General features: G+C 39.9%; 1 protein-coding gene across 4 annotated transcripts in view; it reads left to right on the top strand.

The window, feature by feature from the left end:
• Positions 1–23097, top strand: part of il1rapl1a (interleukin 1 receptor accessory protein-like 1a) — a 175555-nt gene that overhangs the window by 116518 nt on the left and 35940 nt on the right. For all 4 annotated transcript variants that reach the window (XM_085435744.1, XM_085435745.1, XM_085435746.1 and 1 more), the window contains exon 6: positions 8956–9030. In XM_085435744.1, coding sequence (XP_085291870.1) covers positions 8956–9030 — 75 coding nt within the window. The remainder of the gene's footprint in view (positions 1–8955; positions 9031–23097) is intronic.

Below are 23097 nucleotides of genomic sequence, written 5' to 3' on the forward strand. Positions count from 1 at the left end.
CCTTTATCACAGGTCACCCACTGGGTTTTGTTATCTGAGGCTAGCAGGAAGGTGTATGTAGCATTTGAGGTACATAGGCAGTTGTGTGTGCATGTGCGTGTGTTTCTGTGTGTTAATTAGTGCGTGCTTAGGTTGCATACTGGCAGACGTACGCGCTGACTTGCAATATTGAATACATAAACACTGTCTGTGAGCCGCGCCCTAATAGAAGAACAGTACAGTGTACTCTTACCCATTGGGAAACGTTAAAGTTCACACTGATATCATCCAAGATACACTGCACAGGCACACAGGTCCTATACATGCTGCCGGGGAAAGGCAGAGGTACAGGCACAAGCTGAGTTGAGTGCAGAGGAGCTAAGAAAAGAACTGACAAGGCTTTCTGAAAGGGTAAAAAGAGTGGGGGTGGGGGCCAATTGTGGGACAGTGACAAATGGATGAAAAGATAAATGGTAAATGGCCTGTATTTATATAGCGCTTTACTAGTCCCTAAGGACCCCAAAGCGCTTTACATATCCAGTCATCCACCCATTCACGCACACATTCACACACTGGTGATGGCAAGCTACATTGTAGCCACAGCCACCCTGGGGCGCACTGACAGAGGCGAGGCTGCCGGACACTGGCGCCACCGGGCCCTCTGACCACCACCAGTAGGCAACGGGTGAAGTGTCTTGCCCAAGGACACAACGACCGAGACTGTCCAAGCCGGGGCTCGAACCGGCAACCTTCCGATTACAAGGTGAACTCCCAACTCTTGAGCCACGATCGCCACGATCGCCCTGACAGTGGGGGAAGAAAGGGCCACGCTCCTTAGTGAGGTGGAATAAAGGAAAATAACGGCGTGCTACAGCGACAGAGGTTAAGAGCGCAGAAGATCAGACAGAGATGAAAAGAGCAGGAATGTGAGCTGAGAGGGGGGCACAAAGCAGACTATGCTAAGCGACACCCACATAGATTTCTGGTGTGTTGATACTTCATCAGCAGTACTGCATGACTGAAACCAGCATCTTGGCAGTCTCTTCATCAAGTGTGTCTTCTTTCTACCCTCTTTATTTTCGCCATCTCCTACTTTTACCTCTTCCGCTCAATTCTCCTCGATCTTGGTGTTTTCATTATTTGTTTTTCTTTATCTTTGTCCCTTTCTACTTCATACCCGATCAAGGTTTCAACAACAGTTCAGCAGAAACGTATTAAGTAAGCACAGGCATGCACACGCACTTTTTATGTGCCCTCCATTTTACTCATACTCATTTAAACTTTTCACATCACAGAAGCACTTGCATAACTCTATACTAACTTTTTCTTGCCAGTAGTAGCTGCCTGTCCTCTTTACGAGTAAGTTCAAATAAACATGAGTGCGTTGAAGGGCACACTTGCATGGGTTTTACAGAAGGATGGATAAAGTTTGCACACAAACAAAATTCCCTCCTCCTGTATTCGATATAGTCATTTTATTAGGCTTTACCTAGTTGCCTTTGTTGTATAACTCAATGTTTCATTTAAAGATTATCAAAATGGATTGAGCTCTGCCTTGTTAGTCTTTGCTTCAAGTCCAAGTTAGTTTGACACAGAGCATCTGTGTAGCGCTGAAACAGTCATATCTCAAACTGTAACACAGCAGAGTTCGGCACACCATATGTGTCACACATCCCTAAGGAACGCGAGGAAAGTGGATTGGGCAGGCTGCACACGTGTGTGTGTGTGGTGGTATTTTATTTTTGTGCTCATGCAAGTGAGAGGTGGGAAAGAGTGACTACATTTGTTGCACTAGTTTTGCCCATACACTACCTGCTTTATCAGTGTAATTACTTCTGCTTAATTTAATTAGATCTACAAACGAAGTAAGTGTTGTCAGTTCAACAGTGAAGCAAGTCCCGTTTAAAATATTTATTTCTGTGTGGTTCAAGAATTTGCGGATGAATTATGTTTTTCTGTATCTGAGAACTTAATTTATAAACACAAGAATTTTATAGAGTGTTCTCATTTTTTTTCCTGCTCTGTCACACACAAGGGAGACGATTAAACATTGTGGTTACCTCTGACTCTCTTCTCCCCTCACCTTAGCATCTTCACTTTCTGTTCGTTCTGCAAACAATACACCAATAAAAATCCTCCTTGTTCATTTCAAGTACTCTTCATATTCCCTGAATGCTTAACTGTATCTCTTAGTGTGAAACACATTATTCAATCAGCCTCCATAAATCCTGTGCTGGGAGAATGAAAAGACAGTCTTAATTAGGGTGCTTTTTAAATAGTAAATAAAGTTTGAGGCAAAACAATATGATATTGTGTGGAGGTGGTGCTTTAGTTAAGGGATGTTAAGTAAAAAAAACCTGAAGTGTGTGAGTAGCTCCTCCTGCACGTGAGCATACATGTGTAACCCACTATGCATAAACACCTGCTGAGAGAGCAGACAGGAGGTGAAACTAGGAATCAGCAATGCATTTTTTTAAACAATGCTGTACCTAATAGGTAATAAATCGCTGAATGTAGTTTCTAATGGCTCGTATATTCTTCAAACAAGCAGGGAACTGACAGGCGGGCACTTTTAATTTCCTCTTTCTTCTTATTTAACAAAGATATGGGTTATTGAGGCCTCGCAGCTGGAGCCCTGCTTCGAACAGCTTGGTCACTGCCATGTTGCATCATCACATTGTCTCGCTTAGAGAGCTGCTTAGTCAGAAAAACTCGACTTCCTACTTGGCCACAAGAGGCCAATTGTTTTCACTTTTTGCGATGATAGCCATTTGACTGTGCCAGTGACAATGATGTAGGAACCTGTCTGGCCTTATTTGCTGGACAGAATGCGCACTCCTGTTGCTTTGATGTTGAAGTATTTCAGCTTTGCCAGAGGCAGGGCTTTTAGAGAGCATAGCACTGGTGCACAGCGGGGGAGCATGAAGTGGTTTTGGATGCTTTTATTAGCTTCCTCTGGATGACACAGACAAGCTCCCCATACAGCTTCTCTCATGTGGGAAATGGTCAGATCGGGAAGTGAATTCTGTATACTCTGAGGTGACTTTATAAGAGAATCATACACACTGGTTATTGCACAATTAGGAATGAAATGAAACTGGCTCTAAGGTGACCACGCTGCAGAGGAAGGTCAATGGTAATATATAGTGATCTCCTGCAGTACCATATAGGAGTCTGCCAGCTGTAGCGGAGAACTGAGACTTCTCTAGTGAAGCTTAGCAGTGTTGGGAGACTCACAGGGACTTCATATTTTTCAAGTCTCTTTCCTTCTTTTTTTTTTTTTTTGCTTTTCTTTTTCAGCGTGACTGCCTTTGTTGGTTAAAACAAAAACCTTTGGGAGCTAATTTTGTTAAACCAAGGGTTCGCAACGTAACGTGCACGAGAGCGCATCCATGCACGGACACACTCTAACAAAGTCTTTTCGTGTTCGTGAATGTCCCTGTAAAGCATATGGCAGTCATTTGTACATTGATTTCTTCTCATTTTCACCTTTGCTACTATTGTGCCAACAGCACATTTTTTCTTACAAATGGGACAGAACAGAAAAAGCCCAGTGATCCAAGAATCTCAGCTCCATCTGTAATTCGTTAATTTGCTGTTTGCCTACAGTCAGTCACCCAGAATAATCCATCTGGAAAGTCCAGTGAGCTTTTCTACCACCATGACCAAATGGGATTGTGGATGACTGATCACAAAGCTTACATCCACAAAGTCCTGTGCTACATTAATATATTTCATGTAGGCCACCACACACTGACACACAAAGGTTGATTCAGTCCTCTTCAGTAGAGCTTAATACTTGTTTGCAGGTATGCAGTCTGACTATCTAGTGTTAAAGGAACTAAAACACAAATCCAGCAATGTTTTTAATTACTTTGCATATTAAACACTACATTATACATTTTCACACAGTTAGTCATTTTTGTAATTCGCACGTTACAAGTTGTAAAGTATACACAAACTAAATGGACCACAATGCTAGTGTCGTGTTGTTGAAAAGTTTTATTACAGATGCTTTGTGTCTCCTCCGAAAATTAATTCCGCCTGATTTGCTACTGAGAACAGACAACCTTTCTGCCCTGGGACATCAATGTTTTATAGTGACTCATCGATTTCAGAGAGTAAAACTTGCACAGGCATACCGGGCAAGCCATTCAGGTCCCCTAAAGACACAAATTCACCCTGGAGACACTTGCTCTGCTCATACACAAACAGGCCATTTAACGTTTTATGTAAACTTAAAAGAAGTTCCTCTCAGAGTGTGATTCTGTGGGGCAGCTGTGGCTCTAAAGGTGAAGAGAGATGAGCAGTAGCTTTAGGATTGATAGTGTGGTCTCAAATTTCTCCTTCTTACACGTTTAAGGGTCTTTTAGTGAAAAGAAAAACATTTGTTCTCATTCGTTGGACGTGGCCATCCTGCTTTTTTGTGAAAGTTGACCTGAAAATTTTTCTTCTTAACAAAATTACGTTTCATTAAGTGTTCCTCATTCAAATGCAGTATGTCTGTCCACTATACAAGGATAAAAAAACATTTTACATGACATATAACTTGTCACATTATATCACATGTATTACTGAAGGAATAGTATGGCTTATTAGATTTAAGTGTGTAGCATATAATTCATTTGCATGTGTGATACTTCATTGTTTTGTGAATGTGCCAAATCAAAAGAATCCTGCAAGCGCCACATGGTGATTTTGGGCTTCTACACTTAACAATCTGCAACCACCACAAAGCATTATAGTACAAATCTGACCAAAAGTTTGCCCATTTGTTCTTGGACCAGGAGTTATTTTTCATTTGGATTATTTTTCAAGTGGATTTTGAAGTAGCAGATGTGCATACTTAGGTTGAAATCCAAGCTTATTGTAACCTTGAAATTAACCAAAAAAAAATCATTTTTTTATATAACAAATACATAAATCATCTGAATCTTCCGTCATGATGCCCACACAATCTGTCATTGCATTAACAACCCATCACTTAATGTATTTGCATGTTTAATTACCTTTTATAGCTTTGATTGCTTGATTTCATACGTTTCCTTTTTATTGGCAAACAGAGACTCTTTCCTTTGTTTGCTCCCTCTCTTCCATATTTCCATAAATGGTGTCCCCCCTCCCAACCCATGAATTGATGTATTTCCCATGAAGGAATGGTAATTAAGATAATGAGATTTTCAGAACCAAGTGTAGCATGCCAAAATTAAGCAGGAGGGGGGGCACGTTTCATATCTTCTTTTTATTTTAGCTTTCTAAATTTTCCCTCTTTTGTCTTACCAGCATTACCTCTCTGTCTATAGTCCTTACCACATCTGCTTTCCCTTTTGTCTCCCATACACAGCTCGTCCTCATTTGTTTGCCCAGTGTATAATTAGCTATAGGATCACCCATTGTGTAATTATGTATAGCAGTTTGATATGTAATTAAAACTGTATCAGTATCCAGCGTAATTTGTGCTGTGTGATTACCTATTAACAGTGCAAACAGTCGTGCCTAAAAGCCCGTGACCGCCCCTCTCACAGATGTCAATGTGCTTTTCTGTCAGTATTTATGTATCAGCAGGTGTTATAGGCGAGCCAAAAATAAATACGAAATCAGAACAAAATAGAGCTGATGTTTACATTTTGGTCTGTGTATCGTCACATGAGTAGTTCTTTCAGTAACTGCCGAACATGTTAACACAAAGCTTTACTTCAGTACTTCAGTCTTGCCCAACAATTTAGTCAAAGCAGCAACATTATGTCGCTCCCAAAAACAGAAAAGGCTTTTCAAACAGCTTGCTGGAAACCTCATCATAAGACGAAAAAAAGAAGTCAAGTGTGCACACTCTAAGGAAACATCTTAATGAATACACATCACTGCAGCTTTACAAATTCACAGCAAAATAATTGGGAATTCCAGAAAAGCTGCTGGTACTTGGAGGTATTATGTTGATTTTTTTTTTTCATCTGATTTAGAAAATGAGGAATTCTCTTTAGTTCATTTGATTGTACAAAATATGCTTGATTTGACTCTGCATCTGTGTGCAGAGTTGTTTAATATGTTCAAACATTGTGTTTTTATGTCCGACTTAACTGCAAAATGTAATACATGAATAAATACAATTAGATCACTACACATGGAGATTTACAATATAGACCAATCAGCCACAATATTAAAACAACATACCCATCAGTGAGGATGTCCTGTGGGACACAATCCATTTTAGCCCGGAGATGCTTAATCAAGTTGGCATCTCGAGGCTTTTGAGGTCAGGTCATCATCTTGGGCTCCTTGTCATGTTCCTTGCACAATTCCTAAGCAATTTCTTTTACTGTGGGCATGGTGTTTTGCCATTTGAGTCCATTGCACTCAGAATATAACACTGTCCTTAAGTGTGCTTCGTCTGCGATGGCATATACTTAAGTGGTACATGTCAGAAAAATCTCCACATCAATATCAAGACCGAAGGTTTCCCAAAGAACATGGAGTTGCAATGAGGAGAACAATGTTATCAGTTTCACCTGTCAGTTTTAATGTTGTGGCCGATCATGTATATCAAACCTTTTTATTCCAGATAGCCACATTTTTATCATTAGCATCAGGAATAATATAAACCCAGTAGAGCTCTGCACTCATCTCACTACAGAAAAAGAAATGTTAGAGTCTGGGATGATATCAAACATGTCATGCTTGCTAGCAGAGAAACGTGGGTTATAAAGCGCTTGATATGCCACTGTTTTTTTCTCATGATGTAATGGCACAGCAACAACTAAATGTGTCAGAGTTGTGACTGATTACCAACCACACAGAACTTTCATTTGTCATAATTAGGATGGAAAGAATGTGTCCAAGACTTGAGAGTGTCCTTTTTCTACAAATATGGAAAAGAAATTGAAAAAACTTATAAAAGACTTGCATAAGATGTGGCCTTCTTCATATAGTAAATCATATAACGCTTATATGATTTACTCATGAAAGTGGCCACTTTCTCATTACTTTCATACCTTGTTTTAGTAAGTATCCAAAACATACAAGTTTCTTTTATATAATTTTTCAAGGGATCTTATATCTGTTTTCACTCTTGTATGCTTTTCATATAAGTTTCACACAAGACAGATACAAACTTTATAAGATTTATATATATCTTTCCATATGGGTATAAAGGGGAGCACAAACACACCTGCTAAAGAATTGTTATATGTAAGTTTAAAAGTGGCTGGTCACAGATTAGCATTTGCTGTGGCCTCAATGCAAGAATTTTCTGCACATTCCAAGTAAATTACATTTAACATAAGGTGTGACTCAATACATAATTTATGATTTGACTCACACTACATGCATTAAATAAAGCAGAATGGTGGCTTGGCATATTGTGTAAAATGGTAGAGTCCAAGTATCTCACCTCCAGGATTCACAAAAGGTGGAAACTCCAGGTTTAGGAATGTGACCATATTGAATTACAGTAAACTAGCAAGTCTTAAACACTGAAAAATATATTGTTATCTAATCCTAAATAGTAACACATACTGTGGAGATTTGTGAACTTCCTAACCTGTGTTCCTTCTCTCCCTGAGCCTGGTTCTGCTGGAGGTTTCTACCTGTTAAAAGGGAGTTTTTCCTTCCCGCTGTCACCAAAGTGCTGCTCATAGGGGTCATATGATTGTTGGGTTTTCTCTGTATGTATTATTGTAGGCTTTACCTTACCTTGAGGCACTGAGGTGATATATAAATAAAATTGAATTGACTTGAACTTTACAAAAAGGATAGTTGTAGCATAGAAGAATGCATAAGAAGGTAAATGTGTATTGTCTGGAGGAGTAAGCTTCAAAGTAACCATAACTATAATGAAAAATTCCCTTCATTGTGCAATTGCCAATGACTTTTAAAGTTGTGAATTTAAACATTTTTTTAACCCAGTACAAAACATCAAACTGTGTTTACTGGGCATCTCTCAGCATAATGACAATGGACATTTATATTTATAGGCATTTCTTTATGAAAAAGCCGCTATAATGTGGAGCCAAGCTGTGAAGAACTCCAGTGTTGAATACAGCCTTTTCTATTTAATGTTCTTAAGAAAAATTGGTCATTCCTGCATTTTCCTTACAGATCTAGTCTTTTGAAACTAACAAGCTACACTGCTATGCCTGTGTGAAGTTGCGTATCAGAGTTTGTGATGCAGCTATTGATGCTAACTGGACTTTTTGACATTTGTGTTTACTTACTTTGCAGTGGATCTTAGGCAGGTTAGCACATAGCTGCTTTGGTAGAGGTCAAAGAGTAGCCGTTTACCTGTCAAATTAAATATTCATTTTAAGTCACACCAATGAACACATAATTCTGTGGAGGTGCTTAAGGTACCTATATAGCCCTTCTTGAGTTCCAGGGTTGTATTGAGGCACAAACATATATAGCTGAAAGATTGTAGTTTCTTCTTTTTAATAATATCTGGGCAGTTGATCAACCAACTGTCAGTTTATCCTGAACAATTTAATCATTGGATTGTGGTTTTTCTGATATCTATCAATCATGCATACAGATTAAATTGTGAAATGCTCTAGGCTACGTAGTCATTCCATTATGATTAGTTAAACCATATAAATGAAGCCCAAGGTCGATAGGCACTTAAAAACAATGTGGCCACAAAAAAGCAAAGAGTGAAGAAGAATGTGTATATAATATATATATATTATATAATGTTCTTTCCCCCCCCCCCCCCCCCCCTTTGTTTTTGCACAAGTCAAAATGGGATGGGCATGTATTTAATAGAAGTATATAATAAACAGATGATAAATCTCTGTAATGGCATGGCATACAACTAAATTTAAAAAAAGCTCATTCAGAAGTACCAAAAAGTGGATTCTGTTCATCTGGACGTAGCGTTTATAGTGTTTTTCCCACTGAAAACTACAGAAGTAGATCATTAAAAAGGTGTTTGTCTGTATTTCTGCTTTATCCAAAAATAAATAGTCCCTTTTTTTTCCTTTTCAGCTCCTTTGACGGACAAGCCGCCAAAGATCCTGTTCCCCTCGGAAAACAAGATTAGCAATATGGAGCTTCAGCTAGGTAAGACCTTTGTGGGATTTCTTTCCTCTGCACTCAGTGTTATCTGTGTCATTTTTAAATGAAAGCAAATGGATAACTGTACCAATCCTGCCCAGCACACCTACAGGCACTGATCGCAGATTGATGATGGTTCTTTTACTTGCTGAGAAAACAGCAAAACAGGAAAAAAAAAAACTGTAAAAGTGTTTGCCATATATGCTAATAGTCGCCACTAATGTCCCTTAGGCTGTTTTGTCAACAATGGAGAGCCCATATGCTGCCAGAGATCCATACACAGGCTTCCCGCATGGAGACGCAGCCACTTTCTGTTGCAGTTGTTTGTCTTCTTTGACGTGGGGTCACGATGGACCAAGTGTGTGCGCGTATGTGCATGAGCGAGTATGGTTTGGTTTCTTGTTTGTTTGTTTTTTTCTGCAGCAGCATATTGCTTGATTTCTGGGCACAGTCCGTTGTCCACATGGTGCTTGCCGCTCTATGAATGGCCAATGTGTCTGTCATGCTGAAGCCGGTCAGACAAGAGATTGGAAGAGTATTTGACAGAAAGACAGGGTGAGGACAAAGACAAAGAGTTGCAATGATTCATTGAGTGCTTGCCTTTTGTCTTCCATCTGATGCTACTGGAATGCAGGTAGTTAATTTAAAATGCCTCCACGGTTGGCTGATCAAGAGTGAAAAATTGCTGCTGTTGATAAACTGACAGGCACAGCCTCACATGTCAGCCTACTCACACCCATGCATGAACAGGTTGCACAATGTTGGCCCTTCAGCTATTTGTCTCATTTGTCTCTATCTTGATTCCATTGAGATTGTGAGGAAAGACTTCACCCTCAAAAGTGACTCACTCATATTTATAGCCTCACGTCAGTTCCTTCTCGCATTTGCTGTGTGAGTACTGTACAGTAAGTGTGTGTGTGTGTGTGTGTGTGTGTGTGTGTGTGTGTGTGTGTGTGTGTGTGTGAGAGAGAGAGACTTTGAAAGAAAATTCTTTAAAAGAAGAATAGTGTAAATTATTGGATAACAGATTGAAATATCATGATTTTAAGCTCTGCTATGCCTTAAGCTAGAAAAGATCTGGTCCTTACTCCTATTTAATGATTCATCTCTTTGTTAATTCTTCTATGGCTGGTAAATAAAATGCACCCATACCTCTTGTCTGAAATGCAGTGCAACTTTAATGTCAGAGTCACACTGGAGAAAACGGTGGTTGGAGGCAGTAGTGTGACCAAACTTAGTTCAATGAACTTGAGATTTTGTTCCTTTTGTAATTGTTGCTTTGAAGACCAGGGTCACTGTAGTCTGCAACCACTAACAGTCAGTTACTGCCTTTTAGAGCAACTTTGTTTATGGGAAGCACTTCGAGGCAACCTGTGTTGTGATTCTGCGCTATGTAAATAAAATTGAATTGAATTGAAATACTAAAAAGCCAATATGATGAAGACGGTCTGCTTTCAGTTTGCGAATGAATGGGCTCAAGTTAGTAATTGACCCCATTCAATTGTTAGTAATTACATACAATCTGCTTGCAATGATATTGCAATTAACTGTGATAAATTGTCAAATATTGCAAATCTGTTGCTATCCCTGATATTCAGGACTGTTGCCCCACAGCAAGAAGGTCCTGAGTTCTCTAATGTCTGCACGGGTTCTCTCCAGGTTCTCCTGGTCCAAACACATGCAATTATTTGGGTTAGCTTCATTGGTCATTTGAATTTGGCTCTAGGTGTAAGTGTAAACGTAAAACATCTCTGTGTAAACCCTGCAACAGTTTGGCCACCTGTCCAGAGTGTACCCTATGGCCCCCGGGTGACCCCTGAATTGGATAATTGGAAGAAATGGATGGACTTTTATAGCATAGCCAGAATCTCATGAACTTGAAATAACAATTCAGAATTTCCTCCGCAAAGAGTGCAGTAATATAATTTAACTGCAAAGTAACAAAGGCATTCTGAAAGCTTGCTTTTATCTAGTTATTATAACTAGGCAAAAGCAAGGTTGTTCAACTAGTTATAAACTAACTTTAATTTATCTAGATGCACAAAATAAGGGGAAATTACTTTAATAATATGGTAACCAAAGGTTTGGTACATCTACAAATAAATGAAATAGTAAATAGGGAACACTGTGAGATATCTAAGCAAGACAGAGAAAAAAAACAATTAAGTCTAGTGTCTTGCGGTAAGACCTCACAGACTCCCAGAGGAGAATCTAAAACAGAGAGACATTGATGTAAATATTTTACAGTGGCTCCATTTTGTGTGCAGAATAGTTGTCTCTCCCTCTAGACGAGAGTTTCTCTTTTATTTAGTTTTATTTATTTATTCTCTTCTTCCTTAATATTTGTTGAGCCATGCCCTAAGCAGCTTTATGGGGCATTGTGGCAGATTTATGATAGCTAGAACGTGCACAGAAAGAGGCCGGTCTCTTATGGCAAGCGCGAAATAGAGAGGGAGAGGAAAAAAGACACAGGAGCCAGTGGAGGCCGGTGGATGGGCAGTAAAACCGGAGCTGTAAGCAGAGAGATAAATCTGCAACACTGCCGGGAAACACAAGCCAACTTTATCTCCTCTGCTGTTGCAACCAGTGCAGATCTTAGACATCCTACATCCCAGCTAGCTTTACGCAGCGCACACGCACACACTGGCAGGCATAAATAAAAGACATATGTTACATAAACTCTCACGGAAGACCTGCAGCAGAGATGTTCTGGAAAGTCTAAGAAGATGAATGTGAGAAACTCAGGCCTCAGAATCGTGATAGGCAAGCGGGGACTCAGAGACAAGACAGGATGGTTGAGAGGGAATACACACACGGGATTAGAAACTGTTTTCGTTCAAAGGGGGGTTTTGTCAGATCTTCTCTCTTCAGGTTCCCTCTTCCTGGATGTTTCTGCCACTACATCCCTTTCTGCTGATGGACCGAAATCCCACAGCTACAGATTCTGTCACTCAGGACTACATACATTAAGCCCCAATTCTACCACCAAATAGCTGTGTGTGTATGTGTGTGTGCGTGTGTGTGTGTGTGTACGTGTGTGTGTACGTGCGTGCGTGTGTGTGTGTACGTGTGTGTGTGTGTGCGTGCATGCGTGTGTGTGTGTGTGTGTTGCTCTCTTCACAAATCTCTTCTATAGGGCATCAGGAATCCTCAGGGATATGTGACTGTGCGTCTGCTGAAAGCCGGCCTGCACTGCATCAGAAACATTACTTTTGGACATCTTGACATTTTCAGTCTGTGTATAATGTTGGATTTTTACCATTAGCCACTCAGCTATTCTTTTGCCAGATTTACTACTGTCCCCCAGTGGTGAGTTGGTGAAGTCCACTCCTATTTCTTCCAGAATTAGGAGGATGATTCATTATATTAATGGGTTTAAATCTGTGTGTAGGTGCTGGGGTTGGTGAGAGGGAAATGCACAAAATACATATACTCACAGTACAGTAATATGACACATTACACATAGCCTAGCAGAAACACACACACACAGACTCACATGCAGGATTGGTGTTGACTCCCTTGGAATGATTTGTCATGGAGTTCAGAGGGTGTGGGTTAAAGATTCAGCTCATGCTTACACAGCACTTCAGTGAGAGCATTTTTCTGTCTCCCCAGCTCTCCCTCTTCATCGCAACACATACAAACATGCACTTGCAAATATTCAAACAACCCGGCACTACTTGAGGTGGATAGGTCACACACACGCTTGCAGCGCAGACCTTTGCAACCGTGGGATAATTGTAACTGATAGAGGATTTTACTATCCCCCAAAGCCAGCAGATGGGTGCACTCGTGTGGAAAGGAATTAGAATCCATTATTTCGGAGAGCAGGAACCAACAGCAGAGGATGGGCAGCAATAGGGAGAAGGCTCTTATACCTACTTCATTTAAACAGAGACGAGTCTACACACACGCACGCACATCCATGCACCTGTACGTGTGCACACATCTTCTCACACTGTACACCCTCAGGGGTGTTTAGAGCTGTAATAGACTGACACTCAAAACGCTGACGTTCCCAATTTAGCAAGTAATTCAGCAATGCAATTTTAAAAAGCTCAAAGGAAAAAGCCAGCGTGGATGTTCAGCTTCTTTCATGACCTTTTGGAAACAGCTGGTTATGTTTAGTTTGAATGCACTGACTGAAAGAGATACATCATGTTTTGTTATTGTGAGCCGAGAAAGAACTGAGGGTAAATATTAATCTTGAAAACCCACGTTAGCTCGTGTACTGCTGTTGACGTGGCCATAAAACACATGATCAGGCATTTAGCTAGCCTGCATTTGTAATACTGAACTGTGATTATACAGGTTACCCTTCCAGATTCCACTAGTTCAACAAACAGCACCACTATTCATACATTTCATAGCTGCTTACCCAATTTAGGGTCATGGAGGGCTGGAGCGCATCCAAGCTGTCATGTGGCAAAGAGGTGGGTATGGTTTGCAGGTCCTGCATTTTAATTTATGTACCAAAAACCAAAGCACACCTGTCCACTTTAGCCCAGAGGGTGCAGTGTCTGCAAGTTTTTCCAATAATGTAAAATTTTGGTCAGGCCACAAGACAATTATCTTCAGTTCAGTCCATCTTTTAATGAGGTGAGCCCTAGCAGAAATAAAGTTGTGTTTTCTGGATCTCTCAAGCTTAAATGATTTGCTCATCATTCCATGTACACATTTTACACAGTATCCTTAATCTTTGGGAAGCAGGGTTGTAAAGCAAACAATGAAGTCATCAGAAATGTGACCAATTTCCAAAGGCAGTATATACTGCCAAAACCCCCCAAAGAAAATCACATATTGGGTCTTGATAGATTAAATATTCATGTTGAGATACACATTAGAGCAAAGGTATATAACAATGGATAGAGGGAAACAAAATTTATCAAACCTTTTAGGGCTAGATTGAACGCTAAAATGATGTTCCGAAAAAATGTTAGTTTTTTTCTTTAATGTCTTTATATATAAAACATGACATATAGCATCGTTTTCCTCCGAGTTCATGCCTTATTTCATCCATGTTCTTGCTCACCTCTCCCTTCCATCTATGTCTATTTCTACATCTTTTCATCCATTACATCTCTTCTGTTCTCACGGCGTCACCTGTTGACCGCTGCTTGCTTGGAGATTTGAGGATTGTACAGAACTCCAGATTAGTGAGGACATTCTTAAGCTTCGACACCTAGCCTTGACAACAAACATGCCGCTTTTCCTCGGAGAGGGTGAAATTGAAGTTGACATTGCTCTGGAGAGTTACTGGAGGTCAAAGGAGATTCACTTCATTAAATTACTTTCTGTCTCTGTCTGCTTCTTTTTTTGTCCGTGTCTTACAAACACACACATACACACACTTTAATTTCCGGACTTAAATGATACATCTTTGACAGTTTCCTCGCTCCCTTTTGCCTCTGTTCGTGCCACCTTTCTGATTTTCAGCTCCAGCATTCACGATCACCCAACATGTTGTTATGTGTTTCAATTGCATCGCTATAATAATGCAAAGAAGTATTGAAATCGTTTAACTAATTAAAAGTAAAAAACTGAATTAAATTCTTTAATTCTATTTTTTAAGTGTAAAATATTGTTATTAAAATACATTTACATTAAGAGTAGTCTTTATAATGAACCATTTCAGAATGATGTATGTTTTATTATAATTCCTGTACCATTTGTGGGTAGATTACTTTAACTTTTTCACCTGATGAAGTAATAATTTTTTGTATTTCCCTAGAGATCAATAAAGTTGTGTCCTAATCTCATCTTATTTAGAGAAAATAACATTACATTTGGTAAAAACTGCATTTATTGTATCTAGAGTAACTTTAGTTATCAAATAAATGTAGTGAAGAAAAAAAGGGGGTTGCAATCCTCCTGAAATGATGTGTGAGTAGACATACAGTAGCAGCAGAAAATCAAATGCTCGTGTAAATAGCATATCAAAACTCTTAAGTGCAGCTTTTGAGTAAAGAAAAGGACTATGCAGCACTTTCTAAAGATGTCCATTTGGTTATGTTAATGTTTTGTGATAAATGACGTATTTATATTACAGCACAGAGATAAAAATCACACACTGAGAACCCTTAAAGGTCACCCCGCAGATATGTCATTATATTTGGTTGTAGCCCCACAGTGACCCAGTGTTAAGTAACCCATGGTGACCGGTATGGTAAGTAGTGTGTCAGCGAAACAAAGCTGAATGTTTAAGTGTGTGAACGGTCGTCATTAATCACCAAGTCTGGGGCACAGAGCAGGGGACTGCAGTATGATAAATGAACTAACCGCTTCTCTCATGCCTAACCGTAAAGGGAGAGGGAGGGAGGAAAGCAGACAAACGCGAAACTGTACAGAGACGTAGCACAACACAACACCCTACTGTGCATCATACACAGGGGTTTGTTTGCTGCTGACTTTAAATTGCTCACCACGGCTGAAGTGAGGCCAAGAGATGCGAGAAAGGTGTGGACACTCTCTTGATTCATACTCGGCTGCTGAGGTACCAATCTCAGCAGCTAATTCAGCATGCTGAATTGGTGTGAGAAGAGGCTATCTGACCGCCTGCCTATTTAATTCAGTGTCCTCTTAATTTTGTATTCTCTTTCTATGATGGTAGAAGAGCATGAAACAGCTCTTTTAATCAATAGTTTTCTCAGGTCAGGTCCTACCTAGGCTGGCTGCACTGGAGTGTTTCATTATGTAACACCATATATACCCATCCAAAATGTGCAGACTTATCTATATTCTATGAACTCCATGTATTTTCTGAAAGCGTGACTGTATATAGGGGATAGGCATATGAAAGGTGCATGGATGTGTCTCGGCAAGTGTGATTGTCTGTGTGAAAGGGATCCTTCTGCTGTACTGATCTGTGACCTCAGCAGAGCATGGTAACCTTGTGATTCATAAATCACTTTTGTGTGAGCGAACACTGCCCCTCAGGTTCTCAGTCAGATCTCTACCTTGCTTGTCACAATCGGTTTCAAAACACCAGCATGATGATGGTTAAAACACTCACCTCAAGGCTTCAAGTCCAACTGTTATATATAGCTTACGAGACAAAATAAAAGCAAATACAAATATGACCTAGAGTCCATCTGTTATGCATTACTCAAAATATACGATATAGTAATGGTTGTGTGAACCTTAATAATAAGGCAAAATATGGCTGTGAAAAGAGTTTTGGCTCGATCGCTTAGGTGTGTTTGTCTGTGTTACCTTCTGGAGCAGAATACACAAACTAGCGTGTTATTTTCTGTTACTTTCACCATGTGCTTTCACGTCAGCTGACAGGTGACCCTCTGTTGTGGTCTTGTAAAGCGCTACTTAGAAGACGTGAGGCATTGTGACTTGACGCTTCAGTCAGCTTTACTTTCAACTCGGGGTGCCACAGATTGCCTTCACTGCCTGCTGTGAGCTCAACTTTCTGCTTACTGTCAGTGTGCGTATTCACTCAGGCAATCAGTCATGTGTTTGTGTTTGTGCATGTGTGCCTGCTAGGACTAAAGCACAGTCATTATCCAGGCAATCCCAAGCACTCGTGCTAAGTTAGTCACGGGTAAGAGTTTCTCCACATTTAAGCCCAAAGATGTCTTTAAAGAGAGACTATTTAGATAATGGTAGCTTTTACCTCATCGGGCTGCTGATGCTCAAGTTCAGTGACAGGTAATCAAAGGAAAGAAGCACCCCACTCATCCCAGCATCACTCTGTATTTGACACAACAAGGGTAGACAGGGTGAGGAGGCAGACATAATGAGACCTGTCTCCTTATTAGAGGGTCTCTTCTTTCAGAAATTGCCCTTTCATCCTCTTCCAGTCACTGCCTCCTCTATTTGGTCAAAGCACCAATGGCAAGGTCAGGGGGCACGATGTAAGAGAGGAACTTGAAATACAGACTACATCAACAAAATGTGACTAAAGAAGCATTAGCCAGAAAGAAACTGATGTAGGCTAACAGGAAAGGATGGAGCAAGGATGAAGTAGTGGAGAAAAAAAAATAATGACAAGGATGGGGAGAGATAGGCGGGGGGCAATGGGGAGGGAGCTGGCACTGGAATGACATGCATGAACAGCAAAGCGAGCAGGGGAAAAGGCGGCTTTGCCATTCACTTTGAAGCTTGCTCCACTTCTGTCTCTGTTATGTAACAGAAAAATGAAGAAAAACAAATGCCAAAAAACTAGGCAGGGTGTTGAGAGAGGGAGGGAAAAAAAGACGAAGAAGGCAAGACAGAACTTCTAAACTTCAGCGCTCTGATGTTTCCGGCAGGCGAGTGGCTGTATTCGGACAATGGGGTTAGTCACCGTGCTGCACCAAGCCTTGGTGTTGAGTGAGGGGTAAAAGAGTTAGCAGAAAAAGAGGGAGATCAGTCGGTGGTGTGAAGAGAGACAAGAAAGGAGGCTTGAGAAGAGGCAGTCGGACAGAAAACGATAAGGAGGGAGAGGAGAGAAGGAGGAGGAGGTATAAACAGAAAGCAGAGGAGAAGGACCACACTGAGCGTTTCAACCTGAGAGATCTAGCTACAGTAACTCTCTTTCTTCTTCTTCTTCTTTGTTTCTGTGTTACATAAGCAGATCTCTTTGGAGACCATATGAGGCACTTCACGTATGTCTGTTCTCTGTTAACTAAAGAAGACCTCTGGCTGGAGGCCACAACTTCACCTGGCAATCAGGAGCAGTTTTGCACTTTAGCTAACACCTTTTTACCAGCTCCAGTTTTGCTTTTTTATGACAATCAATCTTCATGATGTCACCATCGCCCACGGCAGTGAATGTTGCTATGGAGATCAGTAGATCTGCACTGAACTACTGCCTTAGGGAGAGCGTATGCAGGCTTACATTAGTGCATGCGTTTGTGTGTGCGCGCGTCGTGTGTTTGTGCGTGTGTGCATCTTTCTGTCTGTGCACACACGGTTCATCTTTAATTGCCATCTGCAATCTGTATCCTGAACACAGTCAGTAATTCAAGAGGCCCAGCATGTGGTAAATAGCTGAGACTCATTTACAAGTGTGTTAATGGACTTTCTCTGTCTCTGTCTTTCGGGTGTCCCTTTCTCTTTTTCTCTCCACAGTCACACATGCAGCTCAAAAATATATTACAGAGCGTCAGAACAAATGCGTTATAAAAGTGGTTTGCATAATTTTATGAATAAACACATAGTCAGATAATTATCTTCGATTTTTTTCCATTACCATAAACACTGTCAGACTGATTGTAATTGGCTTGTTTTATTCTGTAAAATTGGCATTAACGGGTGCTAGTCTGAGGTGGGGGAAAATTAGGGCAGAGTACAGTCAGCTAAAATTTACTGAGGCTATTCTTGCTGCTGTTCAGGGAAGTGTCTAATATGAAATTGAAGTTTGTAAATTTTAAATAAAAAAACTGACAAATCTATTTTTAACTGTAATTTATCCATTCATGGGATGAGACCGAGCCTCATTTCCTTTAACTATTTTAGCCTGCTCTTGCCTTCTTTTCTGCACTTTCCTCCTCCCTGATTCTCTTCTTCCTGCCTTAACTGCTCCCTTCAACCTCTGAAAAGTGTTATTAGTATTAAACAATGGACGAATAGGCATGCTAAGTAGTAGCTTTACTTTCCCTAATAACCACCCTCTATGGTAATAATTGCCCCCTTTGAAACAAAAGGAAAAATTCTTCTTGCGTTACTAGGCAGTTAGCATGCAGCTGCAACTGTTTTATGTATTTGTGGGGGTGCCTGTTTACTGTTGCATACTGTATATAGCACATCATTAAAGATATCACACTTTTTTACTCACTCTCTTTTTTGTTGTTAGCATTGTTATCCTCTTCAGTGACAGCTAGCTTGATTTATTAGGCCAAAGAACCGAATGGAACAAAACGAAACAATCATTAGCATGTGTCTTTTGCACTTCTGCACATGAGAAAAGTTGTCGAATTTTGTTATTGTGTTAAGCATATGAAAAAGAAAATTACAACATTGCAGGATGAATGGGACTTAATTTTTTAAACCCCCTTTTTAACAGCTGTAAAGCAGCTAGTGCTAACTTATTGAACAGAACAAGGCCAGTAACTAGCAATTGACTGAAAGCAACTCCTACAAAGATAAAGACAGGTGTCCAGGAGGAAAAACTAGGGACATTGTGTGCTCATTTCCAGGGGCAGTTTTAGGGTTTGTTGGAAACCTTGGCAAAAATTCTTCCAATTAGCATTTAGTATGTTATAAATCTGACAAAACACCAAGAACAACAGTGTACTAGTCTTAGTTGCGTAATAACCAGGCCTGACAATGAACATAATATGTTTCCTGACCTGCAATTTTTCATTATTTATTATAGCGTCAAGTTGTTTTATTTTGTTTTGTTTTACTTTAAACTTTTTTAATAGTCAAGACATGTGTTCTTTAATTTCTTATAGAGTTATTCTATCCCATGCTGCCAGCATTAGATCCTATTGTTTATTGTAGAAACAGCTTGTTTTAACACTATAACAGCTTGTTATAGTCCTACTAGATTTTTGTTGTCTGTCTGAACTGTGGATTCTGTTATTTATCCACCTATTTACTGTGTCATTACATAGCTTCAGCTTTTTTTTCTATATAATGTGTGGCTGGCAGTTATTGTAAAGCTAACAACTTTGCACTGCTGGTTTGCTACCTGCTAATAACCTTTTTGACCTCTTCTTACTTAATTTCTTCTCCACTCAGTGGCTTTTCTAATCGCTTGCGCTGCCCTATTAGAGATAACATGACCTTTTATGTGTTGGCAGTTTCCTGTGTGACCTTTAAGAATAAGGCAGACTGAGAACAGATGTGGATCGAGTGGAACGTAATGTGTAGCTAAAGTGGATTCCATCACTGATTCAGCCAAAATAGGCCATTACAACATTTTGTCCTCAACTGTAAAATGAGAAAATTAGTCACCTTTACGTACATGCAAGTGTAGCCAAGCGTACAAGGACTTCTCTGGCCTCATCTCTTGTTCCCTTTAGTAGAACAGGCCCACCTGATCAGGCCATGTTTCCCAAGTAATCTGTCACTTTCACTGTTTTGCGGTGTTCCTCCTCATCACTTTCTTTACCCCTCATTGGTTTTGAACTCCTGTATCTGTTTTCTATCTCTGGTGCCATCACTCTTTAGTTTATCTTTTTCTTTTGTGAGTCCTGTTCTTAAAGGAAATTTGTGAATTGATTTTTCCCCCACACTGAAATCAATAGAATCGACTGTAATCTGAAACAAATGTTTGGAAATGCTCATTATTTGTAACTCATAGTTAGTCCTTTGTTTTTCACCCCTCTTTTTATATAATTTTCTCAAGGAGTGAGTAAATAATATTAAAAGTACTTTGGTAAGAAGCATAGGTTTTTGACTTTTGGCACACATCTTTTTGCGATTATAGTTAATATTCAGCAGCTGGTTAGAAATAGCAGCGAAAAAGCTGAATTTCAATATATATGAGCACTGCATCCACACAGTGCTATCAAATGGTGTCTTTACCTCAATCAGGCTCCCTGTTTCTTTGTGAATGTGGTTGCTCAAGCATGCACTAATGTTATTTCCAGCAGAACAACAGTATTCCCTTTTGGCTTTAACTCTGTTTGGGAAACATATAACTTTTCCATTACTTAAATTCCCCATGCTCTGCAGGTAGCTTGGCTTTTCACCTGTGTGAATGAGCAGCATGCACACGCACTGGTGAACAAACAAAACTGCCGTGCATGATTGCAGAATTGTATTGTAGATTTACATTCACCCTTTTCTATGTGTGGGAGGTCTTTTCTGAAGTTCATCCCACATATATTTTTTACCTGATAGTGAACAATTCAGGCTCTAAATGTATAGGTAAAACCATAATATATTTCCAATCCTACCAGGTAGATTTTTGGACAGTGACAGAATTTACAAAATTTGTGATTTTACCCCTGTACACCACCACCACAGTGGATCTTAAATCAAACAGTAAATGTGTGATTGAGGTACAGACTTTGAGCTTTAATTCAAGGGATTTAACAGAAGTACCGGATTAACTGTTGAAGAATTAAAGCCATTTTTCATACCCAGTCCCCCATTTTCAGAGACTGAGAAGTAATTGGAAGTTGACTGAAAAGTAGTTCCTGTTCCCTCATTAGTCCATGACAAATTAAGCTTATTGAAAGATGTGGAGCTGATTCCAACTACTAAACTTCCATTTGGAGCTCTCAATATGAGGTCCAAAGAGATGTCAGTGCAAATGATGAGTGCCATCATTAGGCAAAAAATACATCAATAAAATAGAAATAAACCAATCAAAGAGACTGCAGAAACTGTAGCAGTGACCAAATCTACAATCCAGTACATTTTTTAATGCACTCACCAGCTCAGTAACACCAAAGATACCTGAACAAGCAAAGAAGAAAGCTATATTACAGAATTCCTTCCTTGGTTAAGAAAAATCCATTCAAGTTAGGGACACTGTTGAGGAGGCTGCTGCATCACTGTCAAAGTCTAAAAGTCAAGACACAGCTTCATGGATTAAAACACAGTGTTTACAACATGGTGCAAACCACTGGTTATGCTCAAGAAGAGGAAGGCAAGATTAGACATTTCATGACAAGATGTTGTCTGTGATCTCAAATTACTTTTTACTTTTGTGTTTCTATGTCATTTGCCTTCTGGCCTGTGTGTGTCTTTCATATTCAGTGTTATTCTACAGCACTTTGGTCAGCCCTGTTGTTGTTTTTAAAAGTACGTTATAAATAAACTAGAATGGTAGGGTCTCAGGTCCCCCTTACATCATCCTGATGCAGGTGAGGGCCAGTTCTTCTCAAATTGCATCTTGGCTTCTACTTTCTAGGCGTTTTTGCAGAAGAAGGAATCCAACTGGGACTGGCTGGACTAGCTGGCTTTGTTTTCCTCTTTAAAAAATATTCACATAAATAAGTGGTCGTGTCCCAGACTAATCAGATACAGTATTAAAAGAAAGCTTAAAATGATTCTTAAACTGGGACACAAAAGTTGTTTTACATACACTATGATAATGAATACACACAGATTTAAAAAGTAATCTTGCTGGGTGCAGCTCTACAACGTATAATTTTCCTTTTAATTGTTCCAGTTTTGCCAAAGTGATGTGTTTGTCTTTCTGGGAATGATAATGACATGACTGAAAAGTACCAAGTTGGTAATGATAGAGAAGTTCCAGTCGTGCAGTGATAATCACTTCTACAGGATTAAGTCCTGACCCACATCAGCTGAGCATATTAGCATTCTGAGAGAGCACTGCGGCAAGATTCCATACCAAGTAAATCCCTGCAGTTCATAGGATGGGAAAGAGGAAGGAAACATAGGACTGGTGGAGAGGAAAGCAGCAAAACAGACTGAATATGTGTGAAAGGCTGCTTCTTTCTTGTGTCAGGATTTCCACGTTTGCTGCATGCATGTTTTGTGGCGTGCGTTATAAGATCCTTCTCTCTGCAAGCCTGTGTTTGAAACCGCATGCTAGGAACTGATTTGCATCTTCTGCATTGAAAGAAATGTAAGTGACATTCCCTGCACCACAGCTACACTGGGCGGCTGATATTAAAGTTCCACTGAACTTTATGTAATTTTATTGATTTTCTTTCTTTTTAAAGCCACTGGCATTTCAATGCAGATGGCCCTGCACTGCCCGGAGCGCGAATCACAAAAACACAAACATAAGCAGAGGTTTTATGCTCTCCTTAATGCACACAAGAAGTGCCTCTAACCATTTCTCTTTTTTTTTTAAATCGAGTGAAGATCCTGCTTCATGGTACTTTTCACCTGTTTCTATTTTCAATGATGGTAGACTCTTTGATCTATGATATTGTCTGAAGTTTCAAACGCTAAAACGCCTCCAGTTGTCATTTGCGTGATGGAGGATTTGAAAGTGCAGCGTCTTCTAATAATTACGAAGTTTAGCGAGCAGCTTTTTAGTGGGCCTCCGTCTTGAATCTTTCACTCAGATTTACATTTGCTGTGGGTGTGAGCAAGCAGCAGATGGTTTGTTGGAAATAATGACAACATTGAACGACTGGCCCACTCAAAACTATTAAGGGCAAATTGTTTTTTGTTTTTTGTTGTTGTTGTTGTTGTTGTTTTTTCCAT

The sequence above is a fragment of the Copadichromis virginalis genome, linkage group LG16 (genome assembly GCF_057382275.1).
Source record: "Copadichromis virginalis isolate Kocher_CV1m ecotype Utaka linkage group LG16, C_Virginalis_male_GT1.1, whole genome shotgun sequence".
Taxonomy (NCBI): domain Eukaryota; kingdom Metazoa; phylum Chordata; class Actinopteri; order Cichliformes; family Cichlidae; genus Copadichromis; species Copadichromis virginalis.